Below are 13,724 nucleotides of genomic sequence, written 5' to 3'. Positions count from 1 at the left end.
CAGGCGGCAGGCGAAATGATGGAGAGGCAAAGCTGCGTCAAGCCGCGACATACAAAAGGAACATGACCGGAAGTGCAAAGATTAGCCTTCAAAATAAAAGAAAGTTGAAACATTTGATAAAAGAAGAGCACATGTGTCCGGTCAGTCGTTATAAAGAAGGGAATAAAGTACTTTAAGATGGTCAGGTGTATTTTATATGTATCATAAAATATCACACATGAATCCACTTGTTTCATGGTTGGTACTGCTACTCAGGACTCATTTTATTTTGAATACCCCGAACGGAAATCATTCAAAATGTTAGCTAGCTTTCCGCACTCCAAAGGAGCAGAGCGGTCAAACTATCAGTAACAGTTGGACTACTTTGCTCTGGGAATTCATGCCTGGGGTCGGAATACTTTTGTTTAACTTTGTTTTTAGGGAAAAGCTCAAATAAATGCCGGTTCCGACTCAGTACCGGAGTCCCGTAGCTCGCTCTTACCTGTGGAGCAAATGTGTCAACGGGCAAGCAACGGTTTCCGCTCGTGCCGTGTTGTGATGGCTAGCCGTCGTCGCTAGCAGGCTAGCTAGCTGTATGGCTGGTGTCGGTACTGCTGCAAAGAAGGCATTAATTAGCTACACGCTTGGTTGCTAGTTTGTCATAGACAGTCTGCCAGCGCCTACCACTGCTGATAAGGCAACTTAACGGATAATGCGTTGGATATCACGCTGAGGTGAGTGTCACACAGACACAGTTAACCTAGTTTCACATGTTAACTCGTTAGCCTAGCAGCTGAATCATTCCGGTTAGCGGAGCGCAACGGCTCGGACTATTCCCCGGATTCAGAGACATTCCTCCAAATATTACATGTTTACAAAAGGTTTATCTGCGTATCGGTTTCGGGTGGCGTCTCTTTGTGCAGGCTTTCAATACTAGGTGGTTGACACGACTTGTTTTAATGTAATGTCATTGCTTCACTGTCATTGTTTCAATACATAGATCCATATTTTTATTATCAAACATCCCAAGTTAGCTTGCCACTCCAGTAAATAGCCCCCCGGCACGCCGTGCTGGCAGCAGAAGTGCTGGTGCTGGACTCCTCAACACATTCTTACACATTAACAAAGTGTTGTGTCGGCGACATAGATAATCTGCGTTATTTAAGTGTCTGCGAGGCTACAACCGACTGTAATAGCAAAGCTGTTACACGGACAAAGCATCTCTGTGTCGGTGAACGTTTAGCGGAGTTACTTGCGTTAAAATCAGCGAGGATTCTCCTGAATGCCGGGGCTTTACAGTCTGCTGTTGCTCTACTGACTGTCTTTTTCCTTCTTTTGCAGGAGGATCACCAGATGGAAATGTTATAATAATGCCAAGTGGATTACTCATCATGCCTTTCGAAATTATGGAGTAAATTTCATTACAACATCATGCGCGCCGCCACATCAAATCTCGACCACTGCTGCAGAGATTCCTCGTCCTTACATTTGGATTTATCAGGCAGTTTTTAAAGACCAGCAGCCACGACTGGATGTGCGGTCTTATCTTTGTTTCAATGTGTTTCCGGTAAAACATTAATTATGTGTCTATGCGGGTTGGATATGCTCAGAGTCCTGTAAAAATTAGCGTGAATTCGAGCGAAGGAAGCCCAAAGAAGGAAGTCCAGGACGGGATAGGTACACAGAAACTACCCGCTCCCAAAGAAACATGGCCTCGGTTTGGAAGAGACTGCAACGTGTGGGGAAGCATGCGTCCAAATTCCAGTTCGTGGCTTCCTATCAGGAACTGATGGTGGAATGCACTAAAAAATGGTGAGTTTTTTGGGAATAACTGTCGACCACAGTGCTGTCATTTAAGCCTCATGAAAACTGTGTGTCTCTGTGTGTGCTGGAATGCTGAGCTCGTTCCTGGTGGCCATAATTCACACACAGACACACTCACTCAGTCTCCTTGGTGTGCAGGCATGTCTGCATGCTGGGAGGGGCCCGGATGCCTTGTAAAATTGCTGGGTTTTTTCTCCTTGTGCACCAATGTTGAATTTGTTTGGTTTAAGGCATGAAAAGAGTGTGGTAAGAAGAGGGTGGCAGGCAGAGAGGTTTCCCTTCTTTCAACCTGAAGGGTTGGGTTCAAGCTGCCCCCGCTCTCCTGAAATGTCCTTGCGCAAACCACTAAACGCCTACCAGGTCTAGGGATGCTGTAGCGAATCTGATCTTGACTTCTGACCTTACCGGAAGTAGAGAAACTATGAGAGAACTATTAATCTTTGTGCTCCTATATTAGCAAACAGATAATTTGTAGAGAGTTAAAACATTACAAGAGCTCAGTTCCATAGCCCTTCATAATATATCTATCTACTTAAATTATGAGCTGTTGACTGTGAAAATCGCTCCAAAGTAGGTTTACACATAAAAGGAATTTGCCTCAGTATTTTGGTGCATAATGAAAAACAAGTGTTGCATAAATCAAGAATCATAGATATAACACAATAAGAATATCCAGCTCTTAATAAAGATTGAAGAGAGAAGAGATCTTTTTTATTGACTGTAAGACAGTACCCTGACTTTTATGTGTAAAGTTATAAACAGTCATTGCTGTCCTCTTTCTTCTTATAATAAGATGTGAGCTCTGTTGAAAACAATGACAGCAGATGTCTGCATACTGACATTACCTACAATAGCAACATACCTTTTATGTTTTAAGTTGTTAATTTGTTTTTGCTTTAGTATGGCAGCTTTTCCCATAGCTTCAACCCCAGTATTTAAAAGTACAACCCAAAGATATTTCTGTAGTGAAGAATGAATGATAAACACTGCAAGGAGGTAGAGGAGCTATTGGGTGTTGGGGCAGATAGGTGGATATATGCTACACCTGAGCCTGCAGGTATGTGTCCTGGCTGTAACGAGTGAAGAGCGGGGACTTGTTAAGTAAAGATGTAGCCTGCAGACACAGATTCTCGAGCGGCTTGCCGTAGGCGTGACTAACACAGCCCCACAGAGCTTAGACCTGGGACAGATGTTAACGTGTTGGAGAATGGAATGAGAAAAATGTACATCTCTTCCCAGAGCAAAGGGTGGGTGGGCTCAGCACACTGTCAGTAATACGCTTTGTTTTGCAATCTGAGCAGAACTCCTCTGTGTTACTCAATGGAAGAAATACGCATTTTTTAGACATTTGTTGTTGTTATGATTTAGTTCTTATCTATAGTAGTTTTAGATAACTGTGATAAAGACATACAATCTAAATTTAGCTACCCTTGGACTGAAGATACATAAATAAGTGCTCAGATTTTGTTCTTCAAGTAAAGTCTGTCATCATGCCCATTTCAGTTGCCACTACCCAGTGTTTGTTGCTACCACTCATCTTAAATGTCAGCTTCACTGCATAAACTAGTATTTAGATAACTCCTGATGTAAGAAATGTCTGCCTTTACATCAAATGTGTGGCTGAGATTGGTGCCTCAGGGCTTATGCTTCTCCCTTCGATTGTGTGTATGTGTGCACGCCTGGCTCAAAGTGTGTGAGAAAGCGTTGGCGCACGGGTTCTGCCTTCCTTGGACTTCATCAGTACGGTATGTTATTGTTGCAGTGGAAACTTTCCATCTACGCAGACTGGAAACAGTCCCCAGAGCTCAAATGGATCTCAAATCCTGAAGCCTTCACAAGTACTTCTTGAAAACCTACAGCCCGTTCATTTTTGGCATCAGTAACAGGAAGAAAGGCTCAGCCCGGTTTGTTTGAATGTTCCATGTGTGTATGGGTGCCCATACATAAAGATGTAGGTGCTTTGAATGCACATTGTGTGAAATTTGAAAGCATTTTGCACACTCAAAGGTTCAGTAGAATAATCTCTAAAGTCTAGATAATTTAGGACACTTGAAACAATCAGTAGGTGAGAAGTTCAAGGGGTTGTTCATATGCGTTTTTGTGGTTCTTAGTGTGTGATTTCCATGCCTTACGGCTGGCGTATAACTGATCAGAACATATTCAGATAGTCTCCTGGAGGTTAGATGGCATCAGTTGCTTGACACCTCATATAATGTGGATGTTGCATGGAGTGAGCCTGTATGAGCATTTTCACTGAACCAGAATACATGTTTTAGTGCTTAAATATTCTTTGGTGGTGTCAGTTAATGTGGCCTCTCTCTAGTCCTTTACACTGCCTGTTCAATGGTGAACACTAATACAAAACAGAGCATTGACCTGCCAGATTACATGATGTACAATAATGGCGCAGGTTCTTCGTGCAAACCTCCAAAGCACAATATAATATGTGCCTTTTTAAGAAGGGGTATTAAGTAGGAGCATCTGGATATGTCATCTGCAGATTGAATTTGATGTAGGCCTAATTATAAGGGTTCTGACACCCCATCAGTCAGCCATCGGGCACTGCGGGTCCATCATTGGGCACCTGTTGCCGACTGTTACTCTTCGTATTTTGGATACTACTGGTATCATCTGCGTTAGTCAGACTTTATCAGTGGCTGTTCAGCTAAATGACTCGTGGTGACAGAGGCAGTCTGTGAGAGACTTTCTGGCTAAAAGCAAATCAGTAATTTCACCACTTTAGAGGGGATTCACCCTGTTTGCCTACTTTTTCTTCCTTTACAAGCTTTATTTCTTTTTTTTATCATCTTTGAGAAGGAAAGTGGTGACAGATCAGGAGTCTACGGCTGGGGGAGTTCCTGTTTATCCTTTAGCCTATATCATATGTTTGTAAAGTCAGTTTTTGGGATGCATTCGTCGCCCTAGTTGCTGTAGTCGACTCCTCTGTGGAGCAGAGGGAGTTAGCATTCCACTTACACACCCATTTCAGACTCCAGAATCAATTCAGACCAACCATTAAAACATTAATGAGTTCAGTGTTTTTGTTTGCCAGTGAAATGAAGCACCATTCTCAGTGTTGCTCCTTTGGTAGTTGATATGTGACATCTTTGATAAAAAATGAACAGTGTTTTGTGTTGTCCTTCATCTGTAGCAGGTAATAATGTTCATGTAGGTCAGGGTTGGAAATCAAACCTCCTTGGCACAAGTTATATTTTGACCTCTATAAAAATGGATAAACTGACCCCTGTTTAATAATTTTTAATGTTTAATACTTTTGATTTTCTTACACACATGCAGTTTTTGGGATTGTGCTGTTTATATATTAGTGGCTACACATATAATAGGGTGACTCTCTGTTGTTAACACCATTTTTAGATGCTTATGCTTGCATCAAGTTTCTCTGATATATTTTTATTTCAACTTTTTTTTTTTGTCAATCTCAACTGACACCACTGAGCAAGTGTTACTGGCTACAGAGAGAAAACTAGCTTAGCAAACATCTCACTTGTCATCATGTATATTAAGTCTGTTTAATCATCAACATAGGTGAGCATGCTAGTCTACAAAATTAAATATCCGGTGAGCCTTATTTTTCCACACACAGTTGCTGCCCAGTCCCAGAGAAACGCATGTAATTTTTCATTAAGGCTTAAGCAAATATTACACATACATAGTGGTGTGATGGAGCAGTGCAAGGTCTGCTTACTTTAATTGTTTACTATCTCACTCCTGCTGCTGCTTCTGCTAAGTGCTTGGCTACAGCGTGAGCAATTTATTGTTCCTCTGATTCTCTCTTGCATCTCTCATAACAGTGTCCAAGGATCATGTCTGTCTCATAATATTGTTACTTGATTTGACAGGTTGTTCTGTGCATGGTGTGTGGGGAAGTCATGTGTGCTTGAGCATAGGCCAGAGCTACACAAATTCACACTTTTATTGTTTGTTAGTGTTCTTGCTGGTCATTTTTTTCTGATACTGTAAATTGTCAGTGCATTATGTCAGGCATCCAATTCACACTTTTCCATCGGTTTAGCTTTCTATTAGCTCTTGAATGCACCACGCACCTTAGGTTTTTTTATTCATCAGATTACTAATTGGGACTGATGCATCGCACAGTCGTCTTCTTGTGGCAGATGAAAGCGTCAAAACTTGAAATTGACTGGCCGTGTTGGTTAAGTGAGGAGCAAAGTTCATTTACTTGTCACTGGTGAGTGGGTGAGTGCTGGTTTCGAACCCTGCAGACTGTTAGATCCTTGTGCAACAAGTTGTCAACAGACAGGATTGCATCCTGTATAAAACTTTCTCTCTTCTCAGCTGGTTCCTGTTGTTGTGCAGTGCTTTGCCATATTGTTTACTCCCCAGATCAAGAAGAGTACTTTGAGGAGTTAAGTAAGTGAGGCACGCTCAGCTGCTGTCAAGAGGGTGCAACCCCCAACAGCGAAAGACTACTCGGTGTGAACTTAAGCTTGCAAGCAGCCTTCACTCACCCTGTAAGTATTCCCCTGAGGCTAGTGCTGTTGAGCAAGAATGTGTTGCTAGTCAACCTGTCTGGTAAAGTATAGTTTGAAAACATCGTCATAAGCCAACAAGTGTCACTGCCGCTGACAGACGTGTTGACATGCGTGGCGCAGATATGAGAGTAATACGCTGGAAACAACACAGAGACACTATTGATTACATGGTAATTCTATCTGGCTACATGCAAGCGTAGCTAATCGAGACTGCTTCCCTCACTGTCACATGACAGGGATGGTAGAGTGCTTCCTATCAGTCAAGGGCTGTGTAGAAACCCTGTCACACACATGCACAACATCAGTCATTTCATAGGGATTTAGAAACTCTGAACACACTCACTCTCACCAGACTCAGGCAGATTTACGCTTCTCTTCTGAGGTGTTCAGTGTTCCCGCTGTGGATTCCTGTGGCGTACAAATTGATTTATTTTTCAGCATTTAACCTGTGGCTTGTTATAGAAGTGATGCAACACTTGATAGATGAGTCCCACATTATCAGCTCTTCATGTTATTTAATTTTACACTCAAAGTAACTAGGCTTTTATTCTTTCATTAACTTTTTTGATTGAAAATTGATGTGTTTTTTTCCACTTGTACTCTGGCTCCAAATGCAAGTGTCAAGCTATTGCAAGGGAGATGATTTATGAGCTGTGCAATTATTATATAGCCTTTGTTCACATTAACCAGCATGAGCCCATGTCTTTGAGCAAAACACTCAGTCTCTACTTACTCACTCACTGTCACTGGATTAAAGCGTTGCTGAATGACACAAGTGCAGAAGTGTGTAACTGAATGTGAGTGCTGGACACCACAGTCCATGCATCAGGCTGTCAGTTCAGAAATGGCTCAGTGTTTCACTGGAAGTGACCAGCGTGTCAGGCTGTGACATGTCGTCTTCTGCTTAACATGTGTGCACGATGGCAAGCGTCCATCATGTCTCTGCCAGAGAAACATCTTCCTGCCAACTTGGTCTGACGTGGCTCTCGATTCTATTCAAATTCGAGGCCTTGACACATTCCTTTTGGCACAACTTTGGCACCAGGAGATGGTTTCACTGCCAGGTTATAGTACAGTACAGTTGTTTTTGTTGTGCTGAAATTCTGGATGAAAACACACAGTTTGGATTATCATTGGCTATGAGGTTTTGGAGAAAATAATTATTTAATTGCTCACATCTTTTAGTTTCTCACAGTGCTTCAGTGCAGTCTGATTGTAAGGCTTCAGTCACTGAGTAATCTTTGTAACTGATGCCAGTAAAATGCCAAAACTGGGGCGAACACAAACATGTTTTCATAGTTGATACTTGAGTTGTTCTTATTTGTGTGTTTGCTTATCACTTAATTATAGCATTTGCTGCTGAATTACCTCTGCCGATTGTTTAGTCCTCTCAGTATAGCATGCAGCTCCTCCTGTGATTCTGTAATTGTTTCTGTGCACCAAGCCCACTGCTGTCATCTGGGGCAGCTCTCACACTATCATTTAATGCTTCTTTTTCCATTTTCTTCTGTCTTTCTCTGTACCACACTTATCTCAACTTATTCTCTTTCTCTCTTCTTTTGTACTTGATCTCTCTTCTCTCTGCCTCCCCCTGCTTCTCTCTCTTTCCGATAATGTCTTTTTAACTGCTTTGCAGTGGAATCCGCCCAAGTGTAGTTGTTCTGTGCTGCAATTATGGACACAAACAGGCATTTACACACCCCCTCCCACACACACCAAGAGACATGAAACATTGCAGGGTTGTGAAGCAGGCAATGGGGTGTTAAATGTGATGAAAACTGTGCTGGTGTGTCTGTCTCTACTGCTGTCAGGCAGAGAAACACATGGCCCTGGAGACTGCTCATCATTTATCAGCCTGCAGAGCAGAGCTGCAGCATCTGCAGACTGATAAATGCATACTTTATGTGTGTCAGGGTGGCAAAAGAAACACCATAAGCCAACCAGGAGTGTGCTGGTGTTGCATTTTGGAAAGCGTGCTCTTAAAAATGTAGTTGGTGCAGGTGGAATTTAGGATGTACAGCCTGCTGCAGCTCAAACATGCAGCAGACCTTCCTTCTCTGCTAGTAAAAAAAAGTTTTCTCCCCTACTCTGCGAAACAAGGATGTGGTCTCTGCAGGCTAGTAAATTCTTTATTGTACCCGCCCTCTGGACTCTTTGGAAAGTGTGGAGCTCCTGATTGATCACTTTGTGGCCAGAGTGATAGTGATGGTAATTTATCACACCCCCTTTGGTAAAACAGCAGTCTGATCCTTCTGCAGACCCATGCATACCCCAGATTCTTTATCCCAGTTAGTGTAATTTGTGTGGGCTAAAGGTCACATCACACTTCCCTCTGTGGATGCTCCCAGCCACACGCAGCAAACTGCTTAGGATGCAAAATGATGCTGCTGGCTCAATATTAAAAGAAAGACACAAAATTAGAACATAATGAAGAACACAGTTTTATTTGCCAGCAACCACAAACGTTCATCTTCTGTTATATTTTCATTTTCTTCCCATTCACGATCAATTAACATTACTGCTGGAGCCATGGTCGCCTGACTGCTCATGTATCATTGCCTTCAGAAATGGATGTTGCTTTCCTCACCAGGACTCATTGTTTCTTTGCTGTTGGTGCTCTTAGGCACATGATGGTTGTGATTCTGAGTCAGTATCTCCCTACGGTTGTTAGCAAGCTGGTATAGAGAGAGAAGTTGTTTAGGGAGGGGAGATTTTTATTATCTTATTTACCCTACTGAAAGACAGCTTCCCCTGATTCCCTTCTTTTATTTTGGAGATGCTCCCAAACACATGATATAACTGATTGCTACTGTGCACAATCTCTCCCTGAGGCTTTCATTGTGCTATCTTGTTTTGTGGAAGTAAGGTGTATGTTTACCACTGTTTTACTGTCTTGTGTCGAAATGTTATCTTTTGTGCCACATTGATGTTAATGGGTACCTATATAGAAGTCAAAATTAGCATTTGTTTCTTTCTTATGAGAGTTTAACAGTAGAAATATAGAAAATATATTACTTTGAGTTTGCCCGCTCAAAGCCTCAGAGGCTTTTTCAGTCTTACAGTTAATGTGGACTCCCCCGCCACCGCACAAATCAAGTGATAAGCGAGGAATGAAAGCACGTTGGAGATGAGCCAGTAAATTAAAGCAACAAGAAGAAAAGATACATACCACTCACAATGTGTGCACTTATCTTGTAGCATCTAACACATGGACTTCGTAAGTTGTGAGGACTATCAGTTTTTGTTATCTCAAAGTATAGACAATGGTTTTTGAGTTTTTTAAGCTTCCAAAATCTCAGTACAGACCATTTCACAATTATTTTCCAGTGACTTGAAATCTTTCTGTGGAGAGTTTTACCCTTCACCCACAGGGCAGTCGTGTCAGCAAAGAAACATTTAATTTTCTTCTCCTGGCTGTCAGTCATCACCACTTAGAGTCGACAGTTCCCTCTTCTCTGCTCCTTATATGCTTTTTCAGGGGGTAAGATTTACCTCCATTCCTCCGGGAAGGTGGAGCTTCTGAACTTCACTTTCATCTGTCCAACCTACGTGCTTTATTATTTGTGACTCATTCCTACCGGCTCTCTCTCCTCAGCCATGGCAGATCCATAATTGGCCACACTTGACCTCTGGTGGTCTGTGTCTGCGGTAAAGCTCTCATCTATGAGTGTCTCCATGCAACTATCCTTTTAAGCAAACTTTGTAAATTTCTCAAAAATAAAAAAAAGCAGGCTGCTTACTGAATGTAAAAGGCAGCTGCTTCAAAAAGAGTCTTCACGCTTGATGTCTTCACATCCTCACTGGGAGTAATAAAGTCTGGAGCAAATGTCTGGGAAAACATTACGCAGTCCCAATTCACACCCCGCTATGTGGCTTTTTAAGTTATAGATCATTAACCACACAAGATAACAAGCATCTTCTTCAAAAGAGTGATATGACACAGTTGAATCCAGCTGGGCAGTGGGATTGCTCAAATGTGTTAATCTGCGGTGAAAATCTTCAAATCTATTCATTAAAGGGGCAAAAAGCGAAATCAGTTCACCGCTAGGTTTGCTGTTGTGCACTGCCTGTAGACCAAAACAAAGTGTGTCATGAGCCACTCCTCCCTCTACCTCTGCTCTCCACCCCCCACCCCACTCGCCTTGTCTGTGCAGCCGAAAACCGCAGCATCTCCACAGACTGTTACATCCAGACGGTCCCGGTGTTTCTTCCGCAGGCTCCACTTCACTCAGCTGCCTGATATACCCGCCGCTTCTTCCCACACTAACCTGAATAACAAACCAGGGCACGGTGCTCTGGTTGGATCCAAACGGAGAGCTGGGGCTAACGTTAGCTGGGAAGCTAGCGGAGGCTAACTGACTGTGCTGGCAGCTGAGTAAAGTGGAGCCTGAGGAGGAAGCACTGGTTAGCCCCCGCGAGCTAGGAGGCTAGCGGAGGCTAACTGGCTGTGCTGGCAGCTGAGTGAAGTGGAGCCTGAGGAGGAAGCACCGGTTAGCCCCCTCGCTAGCTGGGAGGCTAACTGGCTGTGCTGGCAGCTGAGTGAAGTGGAGCCTGAGGAGGAAGCACCGGTTAGCCCCCTCGCTAGCTGGGAGGCTAACTGGCTGTGCTGGCAGCTGAGTGAAGTGGAGCCTGAGGGGAACTGCCCATTGGTTCGACATCCCATTGTTCCGACCATATTAAACCCATTGTTCCTAAGTCCGTTCCGAAATCATCATCATGCCCTGTGGTTAAGGTCTGGTTAGGTTTAGGCACAAAAACCACTTGGTTAGGGTCAGGAAAAGATCATGGTGTGGGTTAAAATGAAAAAGAAAGTGACAAACACATAAGCCGTGAGCCTGCTCCGCCTCAAGCCGGTCGCGGCGCACCATACGCCCGCCGCAAGCCGTTCAGCACCGCGGACAGTCAGACTAATGGGATGTCGAACCAATGACATGGACCCAGCCTGAGGAGGAAGCACCGGTTAGCCCCCGCTAGCTGGGAGGCTAGGGGAGGCTAACTGGCTGTGCTGGCAGCTGAGTGAAGTGGAGCCTGAGGAGGAAGCACCAGTTAGCCCCGGTTTTACTACAGGCAGATTCACTTGCCACAGGGTTGAAGAAATAAAACCTAAACAGCCAACTTAGTTTAGCAGTTAGCGATGTCTTTCACTCGCTCTCAGTCTCTGCTGTGTTTAGCCATTTCCCTGCTGTCATGTTAGCGTTAGCACTAGTTGGCTGCCACGCTAATGTCCTTTCTCTTCTCCGTGAGCCCACGAGCCCGCCAGGCTCACGGAGAAGAGTAGGGACTTTAGCGTGGCAGCCGACTAGTGCTAACGCTAATATCCCTACTCTTCTCCATGAGCCGGAGCCGTGAGCCTGGCGGGAGAAGAGTAGGGACGTTAGTGTTAGCACAAGTCGGCTGCCACGCTAACGTTCCTACTCTTCTGCTCACGCAGAGTAGGGGCGTTAGCGTTAGCTCCTGGAGTTAGCACTAGAGCTACTACGGCTACTGGAGTAACTTACAGCTATGGGGCGCTTCTACCAGCTCATCTAGTCACTGAGCCTCGCCTCCATCTCAACAAATATATTACATTTATTACAGGTACCACCATCATTGAAGTAGGCAGGGGAATAGCTAAACACAGCATGCCAGGCTGCCCACTGGGCTACATTTTACAATGCTAATTGCAAATGTTAGCTGGGCTGCCGGGCTACTCACCTAACACAACTGTAACGCCTGACCCATTGTTGGGACAGAGCCGCTAATAACTCAGTTGAACTCACATGAACGTACATGAACGCGCAGCCAGACTGGCTTGTAAACAAGGGGCTGGAGATCAACACAGAGAGAGGGTTTGTGAGTTCATGCTATACTCCAGATGAAATTACACCTCTAGTTCTTCACATAGCAATTTTTTAATTCCTTCAATCTAGAAATGATGAATTTCGCTTATTGCTCCTTTAAGCACATAGACGAAATGTAAAGGTCATATTCAGAAAAATAATATTTTTTAATAATGGCCAGACTCTGATCTAATAAAGGTCATGTTTGCGTCTGGTGCCAGTCATCCTGACCTTTTCAAATGTTTGGATCCAGGAAAATATAATATAATTAACAGAAAATGAAATTATTTAAAGTCAGTATGACAATATAATAATGACACATTCACACACATGGTTACACATGTTATGCACAGTCTTAATATTTTTGTTCACTCCAGGAAGTTTAATTTGATTTAACATCATTTAACAGTTACAGAGAGTGTCCCTGCCACACATTCGGCTGTAGTTACAACAAACATACAGTACACACTTATGCAAACAGGCTCAATCACTAATTAGTGGGGTGCTCTAGCTTTCACTAGCAGACACTTTAGTCTGGTGTTACTGCTTTCAGCACTTTGTGTCATTGACTCAGATCCTGGTTGCCACATATACACTGGCTGTCTGTTCTATAACTGGAGTTCAAGGGACTGTCAGCAAAGACCAGAGGAACTCAGTGTCACACACTCACACTTTTAATTATGTTGTCACTTTTTAAATTCTGCCAAGACACGCAGATCCTGGTGTCTTTAAGGTCAGATGGATGGTTTTTGTCCGTCTTGCAGACTAGTTTATGTTGTTTACAACAGATTGCAAAGTTTTTAATGGCAGACAAAAAGTTTTAAATGCTCATAGAAACTTGTCAAACCACTTCCACAGCATATTCCACTTCTTCTTATTGCTCAGCACAGTCACATTAGTTTAAAGACACAGCTTTAAACTGCACCTACTTGGGGCAGCAAATAAGTTTGACTTGGGTGCGTTGGTACAATAAAAAAACTAGACAGGATGGCAGAGGAGATACCTGCACACCAATGTAACTGGGCTAGAGAGCCACAAAAAGGATCACAGACTGAGATCAATGCAAAATTAGTCTATTTAATTAAGATTTCTGTGCACAAATAGGTGCTCAAAGTGCAGATAAGGAGTTTGAAAACAGTAGCAAACATTTCAGTCACTGACTCATCAGTGCTACTGACATGAGTGCTTCACAGAACCGATATAGACACAGACAGGTGTGATAACTCCATCAGCTGGTGCCACTAATTAGATGAGATCAACTCTGAAGTGCAGAAGCATGACTACCAAATCACAATGACCTTTCATAGGAGTACTTCGCTATTCAGAACATCCTCAAACACTAATTCATGATAGCATAACGCAGGAATATACAAATGTACAAAAACACAACTATACACAGAATGATAGAAAAGAAAAGACAAACTATGACAAAATGTCCAACAAGACACAGTTAAACTTTTTTTTTTTGGTAGAAAATGAGGAAGTTTAGACGCAGGAAATAAGATAATCCGAATAGTGGTTAGGACAGGTTTTCAAAAACGCATCTTACCTCGCTTATCTCACTCTGTGAGCACTGCATTAGACTTAATGA

At 43.1% G+C, this 13,724-nt stretch overlaps 1 protein-coding gene across 5 annotated transcripts in view; it reads left to right on the top strand.

Annotated features, from left to right (window-relative positions):
- Nucleotides 1-310: 310 nt before the first annotated feature.
- Nucleotides 311-13,724, top strand: part of ehbp1 (EH domain binding protein 1) — a 162,787-nt gene continuing 149,373 nt past the window's right edge. For all 5 annotated transcript variants that reach the window (XM_033612644.2, XM_078160960.1, XM_033612643.2 and 2 more), the window contains exons 1-2: nucleotides 311-713; nucleotides 1,321-1,791. In XM_033612644.2, the coding sequence (XP_033468535.1) occupies nucleotides 1,688-1,791 (104 nt within the window). In that variant the 5' untranslated portion in view covers nucleotides 311-713; nucleotides 1,321-1,687. The remainder of the gene's footprint in view (nucleotides 714-1,320; nucleotides 1,792-13,724) is intronic.

Source organism: Epinephelus lanceolatus, chromosome 17 (genome assembly GCF_041903045.1).
Source record: "Epinephelus lanceolatus isolate andai-2023 chromosome 17, ASM4190304v1, whole genome shotgun sequence".
Taxonomy (NCBI): domain Eukaryota; kingdom Metazoa; phylum Chordata; class Actinopteri; order Perciformes; family Serranidae; genus Epinephelus; species Epinephelus lanceolatus.
The sequence above is the reverse complement of the archived record's forward strand: the minus strand, read 5'-3'. Positions and strand labels throughout refer to the sequence as shown.